The 22,249-nt window shown below is 44.9% G+C and overlaps 1 protein-coding gene across 22 annotated transcripts in view; it reads left to right on the top strand.

The window, feature by feature from the left end:
* magi2a (membrane associated guanylate kinase, WW and PDZ domain containing 2a) overlaps positions 1–22,249 on the top strand; it is a 1,087,579-nt gene that overhangs the window by 949,475 nt on the left and 115,855 nt on the right. For all 22 annotated transcript variants that reach the window (XM_072471360.1, XM_072471357.1, XM_072471362.1 and 19 more), the window contains one exon: positions 12,850–12,881. In XM_072471360.1, coding sequence (XP_072327461.1) covers positions 12,850–12,881 — 32 coding nt within the window. The remainder of the gene's footprint in view (positions 1–12,849; positions 12,882–22,249) is intronic.

Raw genomic sequence — 22,249 nt, 5'->3', positions numbered from 1 at the left:
CTCCTGTATTCAACCTGACATCTGTCATGCGATTATTCTTCTGCATCATTTTATTCTCTACCTCTAATTACCCAAGGTGTTCTGACTTTATTACTTCTTCCTTTCCCTCTTATGAGAATGTATCTTGACTCTACCGGAACTATCTCGTCTTTAAAGGCATTTAATTGTTCAATTACAGATTTGCCTGCCAATTTATGAATCCAATTTACCTGGAAAGGACCCTTTCACACCCTTTAAAATTGGCCCTCCCTCAATTAATTATTTTTACTTTGAGTTGTCCTCTGTCCTTTTTCATAGTTTACCTAAATCTTATGACACTGTGATCACTGTCTTTTAAATGTTCCTTGACTGACACTTGATCTCCTTGTTCCACCTCATTCCCTAGAACTAGATTGAACATTGTGTAGAAAATTCTCCTGTGAACACACATTAGAAACACTCTCCCTGCTGATCCTTACACTATTACTATCCCAGTCTACATTAGGATAATGTTACAGACAGGATAGGGGTTCATTTAAACAGCCCTCTCACCACCTATCCGTAAACAGAAAGGTGTTTTGATTTGCTTTCCACTTTATAAACAGTAGCATGTTTCTCAACCCTTCAGTTTTGATATGATCCAATTCTTTTGCAATAACCCCACAGTAAATTTGAGATAGGATGAACTCAAAGGGCTAGTTTATTTGCACACAATCAAATGCAGGAGAAAGGTAGCAATGTTACCTCCTTTTCATTCATACAGTAAAAGAGGTTAGAGAAAGAAAATAGGGCAAAGACCACAGAGAAAATAATTATTGTTTCGCGTGTGTCCAGGGTCCAAAATCAAAGTCCCATGAGGTACTCCTTCAAGGAGATCAGCAGGTCAAAATTCAATGCTGTATAATTCACTTGGCCAGTGAAGTTGACTCCACACCAGGAGATAGGCACACATAGATAAATCAGCCTTGTAGTCAGTGGTTCCAGTAGATGGGGCCGGGTAGTCAATCTGAGCAGAGTCCCTTTTCAGCGCTTTTGCTTGTGGATGGTAAGATGGCAGACTGGGCTTTGCAATTCCACAAGTAAATATTATTGGTTTATCAAGTTAGGTCCATGTCACATGGCTCCCACCTTCTCACCTCTCCACTCTGGCTTTAACAGAAGCGGGAGTAAAGTTGAGTATGGAGTTGGGATGGGAGGAGTGGAGTAAAATTATGCGCCGTGTCAATGCTACATCTTCATGTGCTAGGATGAACTCAATACAGTTCAAGATGGTGCATGGGGCCCATATGGCATGAACATGAAAGAGTGGGTTCTTTGCAGGAGTAAAGGATAGGTGTGAGGTAATCATGTCCACATGTGCATCCCTTTGTCCGGGTTCCCCAAGATTCTTAAATGTTCCAACCATTAAGACTTGAAAGGGAAGTTGCGGTGTTCTTTGCCCTAGCAGACAAATAGGATCTGGTTGATTAGGCCTAGCATAGGTCTCTGTGGCCTTTGTATAGGTCTCTGTGAATTTGGTCTCTGCTGCCCAGAGAGAGTTATTAGTGTGTCTTCTGAGATAACGAGGTACAAGTTTCTGCAGCACTGCTCTGACAACTCCCTTTTTTTGAGGGTCACAGACAGACATAGCTTCAGCCATTTTAAAAGGTTTTTGTCTAGATTCAAAAATTTTACAAATTAGCCATGAGGATAGTTATAAATATGTTTCTATTATTTTAATTCAAATCAGGGAATACATATAAACGTACAACAATCATTCAATAACAAAATACAATCCCCCTAATTTGATACTGTTTACCTTGTTCTCCCCTAAACCACCACCCCTCCTCCACCCCCTCTCCTCCAACCCGCTGGCAACAGATTCATAAACAGAGACAAGAATAGCCTCTATCTCATCCTGAATCCCTCCTCCGAGCTCCGACGGGCATCTTATTCTTCTCCAGTTTAAGGAATTCCACAACATCTCCCAATCATGTCAACACCTTCGGTGGTTCCTCCAACTTCCATTCCAATAAAATCCGCCTCCAGGCAATCAACATGACAATGTCCACCACATTGGCCTTCTTCCCTTCATCAGCCCTGGCACTTCCGACACCCCAAAGATCTCATCAAGAGGATTCGGTAACATCTCGACCACCACAATTTTTGATAATGTCCCAAATGCTGAGCCCCAGAACCCCAACAACCATGGACATGACCAGAACATGTGGACATAATTACCTCACACCTATCCTCTACCCCTGTGAAGAACCCACTTATTCACGCTCGTGTCATGTGGGCCCTATGCACCATCTTGAACTCTATTGAGTTCATCCTAGCACATGAAGATTTAGCATTGATCCGGCGCATAATTTCACTCCAACGCCCCATCCCAACTCCATACACAACTTCTTCTCCCACTTCTGCTTTACCTCAATTGGTGCTTTCCCTGTGTCTACCAACCATCCATAGATATCGGCAATTCTCCCATCCCCAAACTCATCTGGCAAGAGCAACCTATCAAGCAAGTATGATCTGGCAGTCAAGGGAATGAGGACAACTCCTTCCGCACAATATCTCACAACTGTAGATATCTAAACTACCCCCTCAGCAATTTGTGCTTCTCCCGCAACTCCCCAAAGCTTGCAAACTTACCTTCTAAAAACAAGTCTTTCACCCATCCCACCCCCTCACACCCATGCTACCGCTTAAATATTGCCTCCAACCCTGCCGGGGCAAATCGGTGATTCCCACAAATCGGCACCAACACTGACATGACCCCAAACCAAAATGCCTCCTCAACTGATTCCAGATCTTTAAGGAAGGCACCACCACCCAACTTGCCGTATACTTCCCTGTGGCAAATGGGAGCAGGGCCGCAGGTAAAGCCCTCAGGCTGGCCTCCTCTACCTGTACGCACTCCGCTGTTTCCCGTTCCCACCACTGCTGAACTATCTCTGCATTTGCCACCCAATAGTAGTACAAAAGATTAGGGAGGTCCAGCCAGCCACCCTGCTTCCTTTGTAAAAACACCCGCTGAACCCATGGGTCTTACCAAGCCATGCAAAACCTGAAATTATTCTATCCACCTTACAGAAGACCACCTTCAGCAGGAATATCAGGAGGGACTGAAACACGAACAAAAACCCAGCTAATGAAAGCAGAAGGGCATTCCACCTTTTAAAATCCTCTTTCACCCACTCCACCAGGCCTGCCAGATTCCATTTATAGAGGACCATCGCTGAGGGCGTCGACACCATGGTGCAGAAAATGGGCAGCCTCCAGTGCTGGGAGCGCCAGATTACTCAGAAGCCTCTGGAGCTCACTCTATCTACTCTTCCATGCCATACAGTCTCCCAGGGCCCTACAGGCACTGTCAAGGAGGAAGAAGTGCTGGAGGCCAATCCTGTCCTGCCACCAACATCGGTCTCCATTTCTTCCAAATCCCCTCCACCTGACACCAGCGCATCTCAAGGGCAATGGGCATAACAGGGTAGCACCGTGACGCGAGTGACACCAGGGAGACCCCCAACTCCAGGTTCTCCAGAGGTCGTTCGCCAAGGGCATCAAAGGGCACGGGGCAGGTAAAGCAGCAGGGTGCCTCCATCTCTGATGTGCATCATGGGGACACACAGATGTAGCACTAGACCACAGAAGATCGAGAAGAGTGATGAGCACTGAGCGGGCACTGGGTCATTGGGGGTGGGGGGGGTGTCACTATCTGCAGGTAGAGGTAATGGAAATCTGTCCCAGTGAAATGTTCACTATGAAAATATGTTGCATCTCATACATGTGAAGGTTCTGCCACGTTAATTTTCACAATGGACCTGCACGCACTCCTGTCTCCTGTTGCCTTCCGCTTTCCCGCCCCCCCCCTCCCGGGCTTGGCGGTCCAAGATCAAAAGCCCCTGATGCAGACCCCGTTGAGAGGATGGGTATGAGCGTGCTGTCAGCAGATAGACAGGAGTCCGACTTAAGCAAAAACTGAGGTGCATCAGAGCTGTCCTCACAGCGAATTATCAGCACTCTGCTGCCTTGCATGGTGACCCGCTGACAGTGCCAACACAAGCCCATCACTTTGGAGTGATGTTACACAGATCCCTGGAAAGGGGAACAGGGTGGGTGGGCGGGCTGGTGGAGGGAAATGAGGGTAAGGGAGAAAGAAATGAGGGCCTCATACTAGGAGAATCTGGAGATGTTGAGGGCCTCCTTGGTCGTCCTGGCATGTCAGACCCTTGTCACCATTATCCTCCGGCTCCTCAGGCTCATCCTCCACCCCCTCCTTGACCACCTCATCCTCAAACGAAGCTGCATGTCCCTCTACATCCTCTTGCTCCTCCTCCCACATGTTGCCCTGCTGCTGTGCCAGATTGCAGAGGACACACAAGACCACCACAAAGCAGGAGACCCTCTGTGTGGTGTACTGCAAGGCACCGCCAGCGCGGTCAAGGCATCGGAACCGCATCTTAAGCAGCCCTCTGCACCATTAACGACAGCATAGGTAGCAAGGTGAGCCTCATTATAAACACGCCTGTGCTTCATTCTCAAGCCTCCACACTGGCATCATCAGTCATCACCTCAGCGGATATCCCTTGACCCCACAAGCCAACCCATCATCCTGGGATGGTCCTCAAAGACACCAACTACCCGAGATCTCATGGATATGCTCCTCCTCCCTCAAAACCCTTTGAATAGGGGCACCCCCCCCCCCCCCCGAAAGCCATGAATAGACCCCCCCCCTTCCGTGACCCCCTGAATAGCGGGATCCCCCAAAGCGACCCCTCCGTTCATCTTCACACTTATCTTTTGGCAGTGAGAATCCTCACTCTTTAGTGGTGGTGACCTATTCTTTAGTGTTTGATTGTTGGCAGCTGCCTCGATGGTGCTGACATTCCGAGAGTACAGGCACACTGTTCAGGTATCAAAGATTGGTGGACATGCAATGCGCTAATCGTCCTCTGAGACATGGCATGTGTGCCTTCAAGGAGACACTTGAGTTGAGGACTATGAAGTGCTCTCACAACTACCAAGGCTAATTCCTCATTTGAAATAGCCTTCAGCTGTGAAGCTAGAGGCTGCTGACAGTAAAAGAGGGGGAAATTGACTTTCTGAGTGAAGCCGCCGCATGGCTTTATCCTGGAAGAATTTGGTAGGACAGACAGGCTGAAACCCCTGTTATGGGTCTCCACAATATATAAAGATGGCTTGAAAGCCTCACTGCTGCAAACCGCTCTCCCCCTACCCCCCACCGGCTCGGGGTGGACCCCGACCTGGAACGCTTCAGCCCCGTAGCAGAGTCCAACCCCCCAGTCCCCCGAACACTTTGGCAACAACTCCGATGCCCTTGAGTTGCATGCCGGTAAATGGAAATGGCTACTCATCTCCTCACTTCCCCTCAGTAGCCATTTCCAGCTTTGTGTTTTTGGAAAGGAATACTGAATGACCCTCGCGTGGTTCCCATCTGGCACGAATCTCGATTTTGCCCCCTCCCGCTATTTACCCAGAGCAACACAGTTGCAGATTCACACCCATGGTGTAAGATTGATCAGCAGACAAATCTATTTGATGGATTCAGCAGCTACTACTCACAAGGGCAGTACAGGTGTGATTCCTACTGCACACACTAGCTGCTGGTCACATGTTCCTCCACACTGGCAACTAGCTGATTGCAGATTCCCTTAAAGTGATCCAACAACATACCCTTTTTCCCCAAGATAACATTACATACATTAGGAGTAAAAGTACATGTGCAGTAGGGTGGTTGCAAAAAATATTTACACAAAAGATAGATCTCTGTTTAAGAGTGTGTATAACTTGGTAATCTTCCTGGAAATGTGATGATATGAGTTGCAACTTAGGTTTATGACTTGTAGGTGTGTTGACATCTTGTGTGTTATCAGAGTGTTGACTGATTTCATGGTGGATTTCCATAATTTAACTTTCTGAGTTTATCTTTGGATGCATTCTAGATGCAACTGGAGTGCTGGTTAAGACCATGGGCGAAATTCTCCCTCAACGGCGGGATGTCCGCCGACTGGCGCCAAAGCCGGCGCCAATCAGACGGGCATCGCGCCGGCCCAAAGGTGCGGAAGGCTCCGCATCTTTGGCGGCCTAGCCCCAACATTGAGGGGCTAGGCTGACGCCGGAGGGATTTCCGCCACGCCAGCTGGCGGAAATGGCGTTTGTTTCCCCGCCAGCTGGCGCGGAAATGCGGCGCATGCGCGGGAGCGTCAGCGGCCGCTGTCAGTTTCCCAGCGCATGCCCAGTGGGGAGAGTCTCTTCCGCCTCCGCCATGGTGGAGGCCGTAGCGGAGGCGGAAGGGAAAGAGTGCCCCCACGGCACAGGCCCGCCCACGGATCGGTGGGCCCCGATCGCGGGCCAGGCCACCGTGGGGGCACCCCCCCGGGGTCAGATCGCCCCGCGCCCCCCCCCCCCCCCCCCCAGGACCCCGGAGCCCGCCCACGCCGCCTGGTCCCGCCGGTAAATACCAGGTTTGATTTACGTCGGCGGGACAGGCAATTCCTGGGCGGGACTTCGGCCCATCCGGGCCGGAGAATCCAGCGGGGGGTCCCGCCAACCGGCGCGGCCGGATTCCCGCCCCCGCCCAATCTCCGGGAGCGGAGACTTCGGCGGGGGCGGGATTCACGGCGGCCAACGGCCATTCTCCGACCCGGCGGGGGGTCGGAGAATGACGCCCCATAAGACAAAGGATCAGAATTAGGCCACTCAGCCCATCGAATCTGCTCTGCCATTCAATCATGGCTGATATTTTCTCATCCCCATTCTCCTGCCTTCTCCCCCTGATCCCCTTATTAATCAAGAACCTATCTATCTCTGTCTTGAAGCCACTTAGTAATTTGACCTCCACAGCCTTCTGCGGTAAAGAGTTCCTCAGATTCACCATCCTCTGGCTGAGAAATTCCTCCTCTTCTCACTTTTAAAGGATCATCCCTTTAGTCTGAGATTGTGTCCTCTGGTTCTAGTTTTTCCTACAAGTGGAAACATCCTCTCCACGTCCACCCCATCCAGGCCTCGCAGTATCCTGTAAGTTTCAATAAGATACCCCTTTATCCTTCTGAACTCCAACGAGTACAGATCCAGAGTCCTCAACTATTCCTCAAATGACAAGCCCTTCATTCCCAGGATCATTCTTGTGAACCTCCTCTGGACCCTTTCCAAGAACGTTATGCTGTTGTGCAATTTCCTGTTTTTTCTGTTTCTCCTTAACATCATTCCATTCGGTGGTGTGACATCAAAGGACCCACACTCACTGCACACTTTGGATTCTTCTGCAGGTGACCAGGTTCCATGGATAGATGTGTGACAAGACCCTTCTGTCCTATGAACAGTCTAGGCACTTCTGCACCTGAATGTCAGTTGTGTACTGTCATCATTCTCCCTTGTTTTTTTGAGAAGTTTTGAAAAACGAGACAGGTGATGGCCTGGCAAAATTGTCATAACCTCCATTTGAAAATGATTTTCACTGGTGATGGTAAGCCCATGACTAAAGGGCCCTCAAGTGCGACATGGCAATGTGGAGATCTTCTTCTGTCCCCTCGCACTTCATGATTAATGTCTTAATTGTCCGAACCATTCATTCGGCAAGACCATTGGACCTGGGATACTAAAGCAAGGGTCACATGGTTTATGCCCCAATTAGCACATACGTGCCTAAAAGATCTGGCAGTATAATGTGGTCGGTTGTCCAAAATGATTTATTTAGTTATACCGAACAAATTGAATTTATAGAACATACAGTGCAGAAGGCGGCCATTCGGCCCATCAAGTCTGCACCGACCCATTTAAGCCCTCACTTCCACCCTATCCCTGTAACCCAATAACCCCTCCTAACCTTTTTGGACAGTAAGGGCAATTTAGCATGGCCAATCCACCTAACCTGCATGACTTTGGACTGTGGGAGGAAACCGGAGCACCCGGAGGAAACCCACGCAGACACGGGGAGAACATGCAGACTCCGCACAGACAGTGACCCAGCATGGAATCGAACCTGGTAACCTGGCGCTGTGAAGCCACAGTGCTAGCCACATGTGCTAGCCACATGTGCTACCGTGCTGCCCACTCCGTGATTTACACTCAATGTGTCCGCCATGACGCATTTGAGGTATCTTTTAATGGTCTGATGGCTGGAAACTTGGAAAAATAATCAGTGACTTGGAGAAAGTCATCGCCATGGATGATGAATAAATCTGCTGTTATTTTAAACCAAGGATACAATGGAACTTCATGTGGATGTAAAGGTTCTTTGTGTTGATATAGATGGTGTCCATAACATGCTTCACATATCCTCACTGTCTTCTCAAACTCAACAACCATAAATTATGAGACTCTTACCATCAGATTAAGGGGTACCCTAAAGATGCGCTGGGGAATCCTTTTAGGACCTTGACAGGTAGGGGTTTGCACAGCAATTGCCAAGAAGTGCTAACTTCCTCTGGGTAATTGCTCTGCCCTGGGAACTATCCAAAAATATGATTGAAATTGTTAACTTCGGATAGTTCCGCCAGAGTTACACCGTTACTTGGAAAAAATTTGAAGAATTCAAACCCCTTCTAACTTTGGCGTAACTATTGTAATCACTCAATCTCTCCACAGGACTTTCGCATCCCACATCCCCGACTAAACCCCCCCCCCCAGGTGAATCCCCCCACATCCCTGAATATAACCCCTCCACATGGTTTTCCTCACCCCCCCCACACCCGACCTGCGGGCCCAACCCGGACCTCTCTCCTGACCTGTGGAACCAGCATGACCTGATTTACAAACCCAATCTTCAACCATCCCTGATCTCTGGACTTAATTTCCAACTTCCCCACCTTTGAACTCACCAACCACCCAAATCTGATCCACTTACCTTATACACTTACCTTCTCCCTGGCCCTGTCAATTTCATTAAGCGACTTTATTGCAGCAAGTACAGCAAAAAGGTGCATGACCTCTTTGAATCAACCGGAGCTCAACTGAGCTGGGGCCTGCAAGAAGTCCTTAACTTGTTAAGGTGCCACATCAAAGGTTAATGCGTAAAATGAAAGCTCATGGTATCGGGGCGGGGTGGGGAGGGGCTAGTAACATAATGGCATGGATAGAAGATTAGCATGCTAACAGGAAACAGAAAGTTGGGATAAACAGTCTTTTTCTGGTTGGCAGGTTGTGACAATTGGTGTGCCACAGGGATCAGTGTTGGGCCTCAACTTTTTAGAATTTATGCAAATGAAAGTATGATTGCGAAATTTGCTGATAACACAAGGATAGGTAGGAAAGTAAATTGTGAAGAGGACGTAAGGAGGCTACAAAGGGACCTAGGTAGGTTAAGTTAGTGGTCAAAACTCTGTTAAATAGAGTATTATGTGGGCAAATATGAAATTGTCCATTCGTGCATGAAAAATAAAAAAGAATCTTTGCAAAGCTCTAAGGTGCAAAGATATCTGGTTGTCCTAGTGCATGAATCACAAAAGACTAGTATACAGGAACAGCAAATAATTAGAAAAGCTAATAGAATGTTATCATTTATTGTGAGGGGAATTGATAACAAAAGTAGGGAGGATATGCTTCAGTTGGAGAAGACCACATCTGGAGTATTGTGTACAGTATTGGTCTCCTTATTGAAGGAAAGATGTAAATGTATTAGAAGCAGTTCAGAGAAGGTTTACTCGACTAATACCAGGAATGGGAGGGTTGTCTTGTGAGGAAAGGTTGGGAAGGTTAGGTTTGTATCCACCAGAGTTTAGAAGAGTAAGGGATGACTTGATCGAAGCCTTTAAGATTCTGAGGGGTAATGACAGGGTGGATGCGGAGAGGATCTTTCCTCTTGTTGGCGAATCTAGAACTAGGGGTTACTTTTTGAAAATAAAGGGTCGCTCATTTAAGACAGAAGTGAGGAAAGTCCTTTTCTCTCAGAGGGTCATGAGTCTCTGGAACTCTTCCTGAAAAAGCAGTGGAAGCAGAATCTTTGAATATTTTTAAGACAGAGGATGGTAGATTCTTGACTAAGAAGGGGAAGAAAGGGACTTTCGGTGGCGGTATGCAGGGAGTAGTCTCACACAAGGTGGGCCCCACCAGGGTATTTTATTTTTAGCCCAGTTTTTGGAGGGCGTTTGGGTTAAAAATTATCTAATTCGATGGGATAAGATTCCCACACATGAGGAATGCCCAGAAAGTCCAGATCAAGGAAGCCAGCAAGTAAAGAGTCGTCAATGGATTCGGAACCCCTTGAGGCTCTTCTGCTGAGAAAATGGCGGAGGCCACTGCCGCGACTTTGACCACTCCACTGATGGCCGAGATGCTTAACAGCTGTCTTGGCAGCGGAATTTCTGAAACAGCAGTGGGCTATTTCCGAGGACATCCACAATAGAAGTGGCCCTGGTACCCATTTGGTCAGTGTTGGCAAAGACTGATGAAACAGTCAAGGCACATGGCATGGCTTACAAGGTGTGGTGGCGGCTCTCTCGAACCAGAGCCATCAGATTGTCTCCTTGGAGGCTGAGATGGCAATGTTGGCCGATGATAGTAAGGCACTGCAGGCCAAAGTGGATGAACCAGAGCAGTGTTTTTCAAACTGCTTTTCTGGCAACCCACTTTTACAAAAGCCCGACTCTCACGACCCACGCCAGATTCACAATAGATTCTCCATGGTTACTTTTTAAAATGTTGCATTCTTTGTTAGCACTTCTGCATTATTAAATGTAAAAATTGTAAATAAAAATGTGTTTTCACATTTTTTGTTATTTGGAGATCTAAATTCTGTCTCCAGGGTCTCCTGCTTAGGAACAGAAGCATCCGCAGCAGCCGGTGCTGCTGGAGTTGGTGCAGGGATACAAAGAGAGACCCTGAGCAGCTGCACACCCTTGGAATGCCCCAAGTGGTGGCCCCGGGGTGTCAAGCTGATGCTCATCTACCCCGTGGGTGCCAGAGGGTGCCATGACTTGGAGTGAAGTCAAAGCACCTTGTCCCCATGTGACCTACATCTTGATGGTACCCACTATGTGGCCTACATACTAATTCAGAGTATATGATACTCACTGTGAATTTCAGAATTTGGTGAAGTAATGGGGCTGAGATCCGTAGCAAGTTGTTGGGAGAGGCCAAGCTCTGTGAGACTGTAGTAGCTACCCCTGTCCTTGCCGGCAAGGTCTGCTGCAGCATACTCAAACTCATTGAGGCTAAGGATCACCTCTATCCCTCCCAGTCTCGTGTCGCTCACATTTGTTGTGTGTGAGTTTGGCTAATATGGAGCCAAAAAAAAGCCATGTGATCAGTGAGGATGGAGCAGAGGTTGGTTGAAATGCATGTTCTATGTGTGTGGTGAGCCTTAACCAGAAGAGACAAAGAATGGAATATGAGCAGCAAGACAAGGGATGGCGGTGTTGTGAAAGTCTAGTTGAGATAGTAAGTACTCGCATGTGTTCCCCGCAACTGAGATTCGTGGACAGAGTAGATATGTGAGTCTGTGAGCCTGGACTCCTTGAATAATGGCTTCAAGGGCTTTGGCAATGAAAGCAGGTGCTGCTTCTTGATGCTGCATGCCTTGCTTCTGGCTTCCGGACAGTTAGAGGGTCTCCTGAAGACAGGTGGACTGGAAGAGAGTGATCTGAGTGTGCTGGACTGGTGTTTAAATATGGTGCTGGGACCTTCAAACCCTCCAGCTGACTGCGGGCAGACAAATCAGCTGTCAGTCTGCCAGGTGATTCAGAGGAGAACTCGCCTGTGCATTATTAATGAAGTTCCAAGCACAGAATCTGGCATGAGACCCCGCCATTCTGCCCAGAGGGAAAAGCACCGTCACCACACTTTGCCTCATAAATGGAGAACTCTGTCCCTTGTCTGTGGCTCATCCTGAGGTTTTCAAATTCACATCATTGTCATCATGTTATGTTTCTATGTTTGCTTTATGTAAAATTATCAATCTCACACACACCTGGTATATTATACGTAGGCTCAGTTTATTTGAATGTACAATACAAGATGGCCCATCAGACAGATCTACTTTATAGATTCAGTAACTACTATTCACGAAGACCGGAGCAGCTGCAATTCCTACAACGCACAACACACAGATTTTTTTTTTTTTAAATTTAGAGTACCCAATTCATTTTTTCCAATTAAGGGGCAATTTAGTGTGGCCAATCCACCACATCTTTGGGTTGTGGGGGCGAAACCCACACAAACACGGGGAGAATGTGCAAACTCCGCACGGACAGTGACCCAGAGCCGGGATCGAACCTGGGACCTCGACGCCGTGAGGCAACAATGCTAACCACTGCGCCACCGTGCTGGCCCGCACAACACACACGCGCTGCTGGTTAGATGCTGCTCTACATCCTGGCTACCTGCTCATTTGCATATTTCCATAAAGTAATATCACAACACCAATGTGTGAGCTGGGCCATTTTCCAAGGAAATATATGAGACATATGGGAGATTGAATTAATTAAGTTGATGAAGATGCTGGGGGCACAATTCACACCAGTAATTACGTTAATGAATGAGTCAGAATTCAAAATAGCACTGGAGTTATTTTCACCTTCCCTACCTGGGCAGCGCCCTGGCTTAGTGAATAATCCATTTGCTTCTTCAGTTGTTCAGCTGGTTAGATGATCACAGGTGGTTCTGCCATAACATGATTGATGGTATGACTCAATTATGTATCATTTCCTGGGACTATTACATTGCAAAACGATTATAATGGAGCAAAACTCAAAAGAAAATCTAGACTGAGCAAGTACATTCTTATTACAGTTATTTGTAACACACAGCTCTGTCAAGTAGCAAACTTGTTGCTATCAGCTGAGACCTTTAACATTAAAATCTAAACAAAGCTGCATTCATCGTATTAAGCCATTTCAATGTCAGATTTTGTTCTTTGATCTCTTACAGGTTTTTTCTCACCCTGGAAGAGTTCAAAACAAGTAAGTGATGCCTTTGGTTCCAGCAAACGTACTGATGCTGCTTTTAAGTCACATTTGTTTTTATTGACAAATAAAAGAGGAAGTTGCTAACATTCTTCAGATTGCACTTTTTCCAGACCAATATAGTGTGTTCTTTTGAATGTTCTGTAATTCTATTTACAATGAACTTTGTTCCCATTCGTGCAGCGAATCCTAAAAATGCTAACTGTGTAGATCCTGTACTATCTATTTGCTAATTTTCCACAGACAGCCATATGTGCATTAAAACATTGCTTTTACTGGTGCATTTTATTTATAGACTGACAGGGGACCTGGTACTCAAGTTTCACTGAGTATAAGGAACTTATGTAGCATTAGCTTCAAATGCAATTCATTTAGAAAAAATATGTTTGAAGCATTTTCTGAAGATTTGAAACCATCGTAAGTACTCCTATTAAAATATTTACCAATTTTCTAATGATAAGTGATCTAATTGAATGGCGGAGCAGGTTCAAGTGGCCTGTTTCCTACTTACCTCTGGTAAAGCGATAGTTGATCATTTCAAATATATTTTAGACTCAATTGGACAGTGCTTGCTGGTGTCAAAAATCTGCCCAGGTGGCAGTGCCAGCTGGCAAGAACACTGCCAGGGACCAGGTTGTCACTGCCAAGGTGCCACACTAGATTATAATTTAAATTTACAGCATGCTTACCATGAAATTTCATTGTATTGGAAGATAAAGAGAAAATATTTTGGATTCTTTATTTGTGAGTAGTTATATTTGCATTTCCTGTTCACTGTAAATAGTGCAATGAATTGAGGATACATGCATAGAGATCCATTGATTATCCATAACTTTTATATAAGGGACTGTATTCTTCACAAATCAATCAAGTGTTTGGCATGTAGCCTTGTAGCAAAGAAAATAAATCACTTGTTTATATCAAAATTCAATAAGACACTTCTTCCAGTTTACTTAGCTCAAAGACACAATGTCACTTATTTTAATTTTAAACTTCAAGACTCTGCACCTGCTTTGTGATCATTTACACAATGCTTAACTGTCACATTGTTATGGGCCAGGGTTTAGAAAACTCCAAAGTATACCATGGAGTTCACCTGACCTACAATTGTTTATTTATTTTGGTTACGTTGAGCACAAGGGCCTACCTTTCAGGTGTTATTCAACAGAGCCTTAAGCACATTTTATCAAAAACAAAGTTTATTCTAAGAATTTAGTTACCATTTTTATAAACACACAGTAAGCATTTTTATCAACTACCAACATAAATACCCCACACAGCTACAGTACTCTATGTATAACCCTTAATAGATTTCTCCCTTAAGCTGCTCCAATTTAATAACAAGATTCCAGAAACCCTTTTCAAAGGTGTGGCCCAGCACACAGCACTCAAGACCGAGTATACACTCTTGTTTCCTTTTCAAAACAGCAGGTTTGAATTCCTTCCAGAAAGCAATTATTTATTTTCAAGTTATCAAGTAATCTGGAAACAGCTTTTAAACCGAAGGTAGAGAGACATTCCAAGATACTTGTCTGTCTGAATACAGCAGCCAAATATGAAAACGAAAGTAAAAAACGTAGAGCCACCAAAACAAGCCCATACCAAAACGAAAGTAAAAATCAGAGCCACAACCCAGCTCCACCCACACAACGACATCACTGAAGCCATGTGATAAGACACAACATTTTGTAAAGGGACACACCCGTGACACCTACCCCCAAGAAAAAAAAATAAACCATCAACTTCAAAGATGGTTTAATTTTTCACTTTCCAATAAGAACAATTGACAATACATGTACATTTTTAAACAAAAACAAAACAGGCAAACATTGATAACAATGTAGTCCATTTTAGTTCTTTTTCCACCATCAAACCTGCTTCTCTGCTTCACATTCGTGACAAAGCATCGGCTATCACGTTTTCTCGTCCTGCCACATGTATAATTCTTAAATGAAATGGCCGTAACAATAAACTCCATCAAAATAGTCTGCCATTTTTATTCCTGATTCGCTCCAAAAACATCAATGGATTATGATCAGTATATATAATTGTTTCAGATGAATTGCTGGTAACATAAATGTTAAAATGTTGCAAAGCCAACGCCAAGCTCAAAGCCTCCTATTCAATCGTTGAATACGTCCTCTGGTGATCATTCAATTTCTTGGAAAAGTACCCAATAGGCCGCTCTATTCCTTCATCGTCTGCTTGCAAGAGCACAGCACCTTGAAAATGAAATGAAAATTGCTTATTGTCACAAGTAGGCTTCAATGAAGTTACTGTGAAAAGTCCCTAGTCACCACATTCCGGCGCCTGTTCGGGGAGGCTGGTACGGGAATTGAACCGTGCTGCTGGCCTGCCTTGGTCTGCCTTAGCCCATATCACTCGCATCGACAGCCATTTTGAATGTTTTTGTGCAAATTGGGGTGGCTAACACAGGAGCAGTGGTTAACACAGCCTTCAGGCCATCAAATGCCTGTTGATACTCTGCTGTCCACTGAAATTTGCTATGCTTCTTCAGCAAGTCCATCAGTGGAGCAACCACGCTGCTAAAATTCGGCACAAAGTTTCAGTAAAATCCCCTCATGCCAAGAAATCACATTATTTCCCTTCATGTCGAGGGTATTGGAAACTCCCCAATAACTCTTGTTTTCACATCCCGTGGGACCATTCAACCTTGTCCAATTGTATGGCCAAGGAACGTGACTTCGGCTTTTCCAAATACACTTTTGGCTAAGTTTACCACCAAACCCGCCTCCTGAAGTCGATCGAATAACTCCATCAGATGCTTCAAATGTTCTTTCCATGCCTGACTAAAAATCACCAGATCATCTATGTATACCGCACAATTGGGTAATCCTGAAACAACTTTGTTAGTTAACCGTTGAAATGTGGCTCGTGCGTTCTTCATGCCAAATGGCATAACTTTGAATTGGTATGTACCATCTGGAGTCACAAAAGCTGAAATCTCCTTCGCCCTTTCGGATAAAGCCAGTAACCTTTAAGTAAATCCAGTTTGGAAATAAAAGCTGATTGTCCCACCTTCTCAATGCAGTCCTCCAAGCGTGTGATAGGATAAGAGTCTGTTCTTGTAACTGCATTCACCTTTCTATAGTCCACACACAATCATTGGTTACCATCCAGTTTCGGTACCATCAATATGGGTGAGCTCCATTGGCTGCAACCCACTTCAATTATGTCACTTTTAAGCATACTTTCAATTTCTTCTTGAACCTGTGCCAATTTTAACGGGTTAAGTCTATAATGGATGTTGTTTAATTGGAACAGCATTTCCCACATCTACATCATATATAGCCATTTTAGTACGTCCCAACTTATCTTCACAAACTTGTCCATGTGATATTAATATCTCTTTCAGGTCAGTTTGTTTTTCCTCTGGAAGGTAACTCAACAATTTATCCCAATTTTTAAGAACATCCTCGTTTCCAGTTTAATTTGAGGAATGTCAAATTCAAAGTCATCTGGATTTGGTTCGTCACTTTGAGTTAGAATCACTAAAACCTCCTCCTTTTGCTCTCCTTCCCTTTCAAAATACATTTTAAGCATATTCACATGACACACTCGGTGAGTTTTCCTTCTATCTGCCGTTCTTACCACATAATTCACCTCAATTAATTTCCTTTCAATCTGATAAGGTCCACACAACCTTGCTTTTAAAGGTTCACCTACCATTGGTAACAATACAAAAACTTTATCTTTATAACTTTTGCTTTCTTGTCCGCTACCCGTTTCATCACATGCTGTTCAACTTTCAAATGTTGTCTAGCCAATTCACCTGTTCTATTTAATTGTTCCCTAAAATTTGACACATAATCCAACAATGTAATTTTGACTGCTCACTCACCAATTTCTCCTTAATCAATTTAAGTGGTCCTCTTACCTCATGACCAAAAATTAGTTCAAAAGGACTGAATTTGTTTGACTCATTAGGTGCATCTCTAATTTCAAACATTACGAATGGAATTCCTTTATCCCAATCCTCTGGATAATCTTGGCAATAAGTCCTCAACATTGTCTTTAACATCTGATGCCACCATTTAATGCTCCCTGCGATTCTGGATGGTACGCAGTTGATTTAAATTGTTTTACTCCTAAGGTATCCATAACTTCCTTGAATAACCTTGAGGTAAAATTTGATCTTTGATCCGATTGTATTTCTGTGGGTAGTCCATATCTGGCAAAGAATTTAAGTAACTCCTCCACAATCTTTTTTTTTTAACAAAAAATTTTATTGAGGTATTTTGTGGCACTGTAAATAGTTACAGATAATAGAAATGTGCAAACATCAACATAAAACCAATACTTTAATCAAACCACATGCCCGCTCCTCTCCTCTAGACACTACCCGCCTATTTATCCCTCCTACTCTACTCTAATCTCCCCCTCCCATCCCTCTTCCTCCTCCCCCCTCCCCCGCTGACGTTCACTCTCCCGCGAAGAAGTCGATGAATGGTTGCCACCTTCGGGCGAACCCTGGTACGGATCCCCTCAAGGCGAACTTAATTTTTTCCATACCCAGAAAACTTGACATGTCCGAAAGCCATAGTTCGGTTTTCGGGGGTTTTGAGTCCCTCCATGCCAACAGTATTTGCCGCCGGGCTATTAGGGAAGCAAAGGCCAGAACATCTGCCTTTTTCTCCCCCTGGACTCCCGGGTCTTCCGAAACCCCGAAAATTGCCACCCCTGGACTCATCACCACCCTTGTTTTCAGCACCCGGGACATGACCCCCGCAAATCCCTCCCAGTACCCCCTAAGCTTAGGACATGCCCAAAACATGTGAACGTGGTTCGCTGGTCCTCCCGCGCATCTAGCACACTTGTCCTCTACCCCAAAGAATTTGCTCATCCGAGCTACCGTCATGTGGGCCCGGTGAACGACCTTAAATTGAATCAGGCCGAGCCTGGCACATGTTGGGGTTGAGATTACCCTACTCAGGGCTTCCGCCCACAGCCCGTCCTCCATCTCCCCGCCAAGCTCCTCCTCCCATTTGAGTTTCAGTTCCTCCGTCTGGGACTCTTCCCCCTTCGTGAGCACCTTGTAGATATCCGAGACTCTACCCTCTCCTCCATCTCCTCTAGAGTCTTTTCTGTCCTGGATCCCTATTGGCGGGAGGCGTGGGAAGGTTGGGACCTGTCTGCGTAGAAAGTCCCGCATCTGTAAGTACCTAAAGTCATTTCCCCTTACCAGCCCAAATTTCACCTCCAAGCCCCTCAAACTCGCAAAGCTCCCCTCCAGGAACATATCGCCCACCCTCCCCACCCCCACCGCCGCCATGTTCGAAACCCTCCATCCATGTTCCCGGGGGCGAATCAATGGTTGTCACATATTGGAGCCCAGACAGACGCACCCACCCCCCTTACATGCCTCCTCCACTGGCCCCATATCCGTAGGGCCGCCCCCACTACCGGGCTGGTGGAGTACCTGGCCGGCGACAGCGGTAGGGGAGCCGTGACCAGGGCTGCCAAACTGGTGCCCCTGCACGAAGCTGCCTCCACTCGCTCCCAGATAGACCCCGTACCCACCATCCACTTCTTTATCATGGCTATGTTAGCCGCCCAGTAGCAGATCAGACTCGGCAATGCCAGTCCCCCCTCGTTGCGGCTCCTTTCAAGCATCGCCTTCTTCACCCGCGGGGATTTTCCCGCCCAGACAAAGCTCATGATGATTTTGCCAGTCCTTTTGAAGAAGGACCGTGGGATAAAGATCAGGAGGCACTGGAAGATGAGCAGAAATCTAGGGAGGATTGTCATCTTTACAGTCTGCACCCTCCCCGCCAGTGACAGCGGGAGTGCGTCCCATCTCCGAAACTCCCTCTTCATTTGTTCCACCACCCTAGTCAAATTTAACTTATGCACCCTGCCCCAGTCTCGTGCCACCTGTATCCCCAAGTACTGGAAACTTTCCTCCACCAACCTAAATGGCAGCTCCTTCAGTCTATTCTCCTGGCCCCTTGCCTGCACCACAAACATCTCACTCTTGGCCATATTTAATTTGTACCCTGAAAACCGGCCGAACTTCCTCAATGTTTCCAGTATATTTTCCATCCCGGCCAGTAGGTCCGACAAGTACAGGAGCAGGTCGCTCCACAATCTTTTTAACTGTAATATTACGTACTGGAATGGCCTCTGGAAACCTAGTGGACACACCCATTATAGTCAAAAGATATTGATTCCCACTTTTTGTTTTAGGAAGTGGCCCTACGCAATCAATTAAGACCCTTGTAAAAGATTCCTCAAATGCTGGAATGGGTATTAAGGGCGCTGGTTTTATCACTGCTTGAGGTTTCCCTATCACTTGACATGTGTGACATGATCGACAAAATTTAACTACATCTTTATGTAGTCCAGGCCAATAAAAATGTTGTTGTATTTTAGCTCGAGTTTTCCTTACTCTCAAATGACCTCCTACTGGAACCTCATGTGCTATTTACAACACCTCCTTTCTATACACTACCGGCAATACCACTTGATTAACTTCGGCCCAATTTTCATCCGCCTGCATATGTAAAGATCTCCATTTGCTCACTAAGACATCATTTTTAAGGTAATAACATTCTGGTATACACTCAGATTCCTCTCCGTGTATGATTTCTGATGCATCCGTTTTATTTCTCTATCTTTCTGTTGTAACTCCGCCAATTTTCCTTAACTAAAAATATCCGCCTCATCCTCCATCTGTTCTTGTTCTTTTCCAAACATCTGATCAAAAATCGTTTCTGATAATTGGACTTCAACTTTATCTTCACTCTTTGATTTCTCCTCTCGTCTTAACGTGTGACTTTGCGACCTTGTTACTACACAATCCAGAAAAATCCCAGGATATTCGTCCTTCAACACCTCAGTTGTTTGATTTTCTACTGGCTTATCAACCACAGTAGGCATGATTTCCACCTGCGATCCAGCTATATCATTACCCAACATAAACTGTATTCCTGGACAAGATAGTTTCTCTATTACTCCTACTACCACTTCACCAGTCTTCACTGGACTTTCCAACCTTACCTTATATAATATTCTCACTGTTCTACTGTTCTCACCCTGAATTCCACATATTACCACCTTTTCTGGCAATATTCCTCCCAAACTACATAATTCCTCATCTCTTACCATCAAAGATTGACTAGCTCCCGTATCCCTTGAAATGAGGACTTCTTTACCGACTCTTCCTGGTACACATGAGTAAACCTTACCCACACAAGTAAATTCTTTAAAGAGATCTGGCACCTTCTTATCAATCACCTCTTGATCAGGCTGTACAATCTTTTGCACCTCCTTCGCTTCAATTGGTATTTCCTTTACCACTTTAACAAGCCCCACTGGCTTATCCTGTTTTGCCACATTAGCCTTCCCAGTGCTTTTCTTCAACCCCCAACACTGACTTTAAATGGCCTTGTTTATTACAGTAAAAACATCTGAAACTTTTCATTTCTTTTCCACCCTCCTGAATTTCTTTTTTAATCTGAGATACACTCTCCTTATTATCTCCCATCAGATCCACTTTACCTTTATCACTTGAGTATTTCTCTTTTCCCCAGTTTCTATCCCTCACAGGCTGAAACTGATGTCGGAAACCAAACTTTGATTAATGAACTAATGCATAATCATCTGCCATTTCTGCTGCTAATCTTGCAGTTTAACCCTCTGCTCTTCCACAAGAGTTCTCACTACATCAGGAATTGAAATTTTAAACGTCTCCAAAATGATAATTTCTCTAAGAGCTTCATACGTTTGGTCTACTTTCAAAGCCCTTTACTACCTATCAAAATTATTGTGTTTGATCCTTTCAAACTCCATGGATGTTTGACCAGGTTCTTTCCTTAAATTTTTAAATCTTTGTCTGTAGGCTTCAGGCACTAGTTTATATGCACCCAAGATGGATTTTTTCACCTCCTCATACATCCCAGATACCTCCTCTGATAGTGATGCAAACACTTCACTAGCTCTACCTACCAACTTTGTTTGAATCAGTAATACCCACATGTCCTGTGGCCATTTCATTTGTTTAGCTACCTTCTCAAATGAAATGAAAAAGGCTTCTACCTCCTTATCAAACTTTGGCAATGCTTGGGCATATTTAAATAGATCCCCACCAAACCTTCGACTTTGATGCCCTTTCTCATTATCCTCATCACTATCCTCAAACTGTATGTTTCTCTTTATATCTGCCAATTTTAACTGACTGTCACATTTCATGGCCATTTTCTGAAGTTCAAAGTCTCTCTCTTTATCTCTTTTTTCTCTCTCCTTTTCTTTTTCCTCTCTTTTTCTTTTTCCCTGATCTGCCCTTTCTCTCTCTTTTTGTTCTGCCAGGGCTATTCTTTTTCCCTCATTTCGTATTCAAGCTGCTTTAATCTTTTTTCATGTTCAAGCTGCTTGAACTGTAATTGAATTTTTGCCATTTCCAATGATTCTGACTGTGTCTCAGGCAATTTTAAATGCTCAGCTACCACCGCAATTATCTCTTCTTTTCATATTTTTATCAGGCAATGTTAACTGCAATGTTATTGCCAAATCTAAAAGCCTTTTTTTTGTCTCTGTTTGTAAGGTATTGTGTGTGACCTTCTCCACCCCCAAAAACCTCTGAGCCTTTGAAAGAGCCATTGTCCACAACACACTCCCTACTTAAACTGGAATACATCACCTGAAAAGCAAACACAAATATGCTCACCCCTCACTGTCTTTAAGTTCACTAAGCCAACCCAATCACGAAAGATAGATTTTTATCCCACAAGGCCCCAATTTGTTAAGGGCAACGGTTTAGAAAACTCCAAAGTCAAGACCTGGTATAGACTTGTTTCCTTTTGAAAACAGCAGGTTTGAATTCCTTCCAGAAAGCAATTATTTATTTTCAAGTGATCAAGTAATCTGGAAACAGCTTTTAAACTGAAGGTAGAGAGACATTCCAAGATACTTGTCTGTCTGAATACAGCAGCCAAATGTGAAAATGAAAGCAAAAAACTGAGAGCTACCAAAACAAGCCCAAACCAAAACTAAAGTAAAACTCAGAGCCACAGTCTAGCTCCACCCGCACAATGACATCATTGAAGCCATGTGATAAGACAAAACATTTCTTAAAGGGACATTCCCATGACACATGGCTACGTCCTTCAAAGGTCAGACATGTCACCACAGAGAGAGAGCAAAGGAAAATAACTCGGGTTTTGTGTCACCCTAGGTCTGAACTGCTCTACCATATCATCATTGGCACGAACCCAGAAAGTAGCTTGCCCCAACACTTGGGAAACGGATATATAATAACAAAATTTGCAAATGACACCACATTGGCAGTACAGTACAGTCAATGTTGAAGAAAACTTACAAAATACAAGATGATATAGAATAGGCAT

Source organism: Scyliorhinus torazame, chromosome 13 (assembly GCF_047496885.1).
Source record: "Scyliorhinus torazame isolate Kashiwa2021f chromosome 13, sScyTor2.1, whole genome shotgun sequence".
Taxonomy (NCBI): Eukaryota; Metazoa; Chordata; class Chondrichthyes; order Carcharhiniformes; family Scyliorhinidae; genus Scyliorhinus; species Scyliorhinus torazame.
Note: the sequence above shows the minus strand (reverse complement) of the source record. Positions and strands in the feature narration are given on the sequence as shown.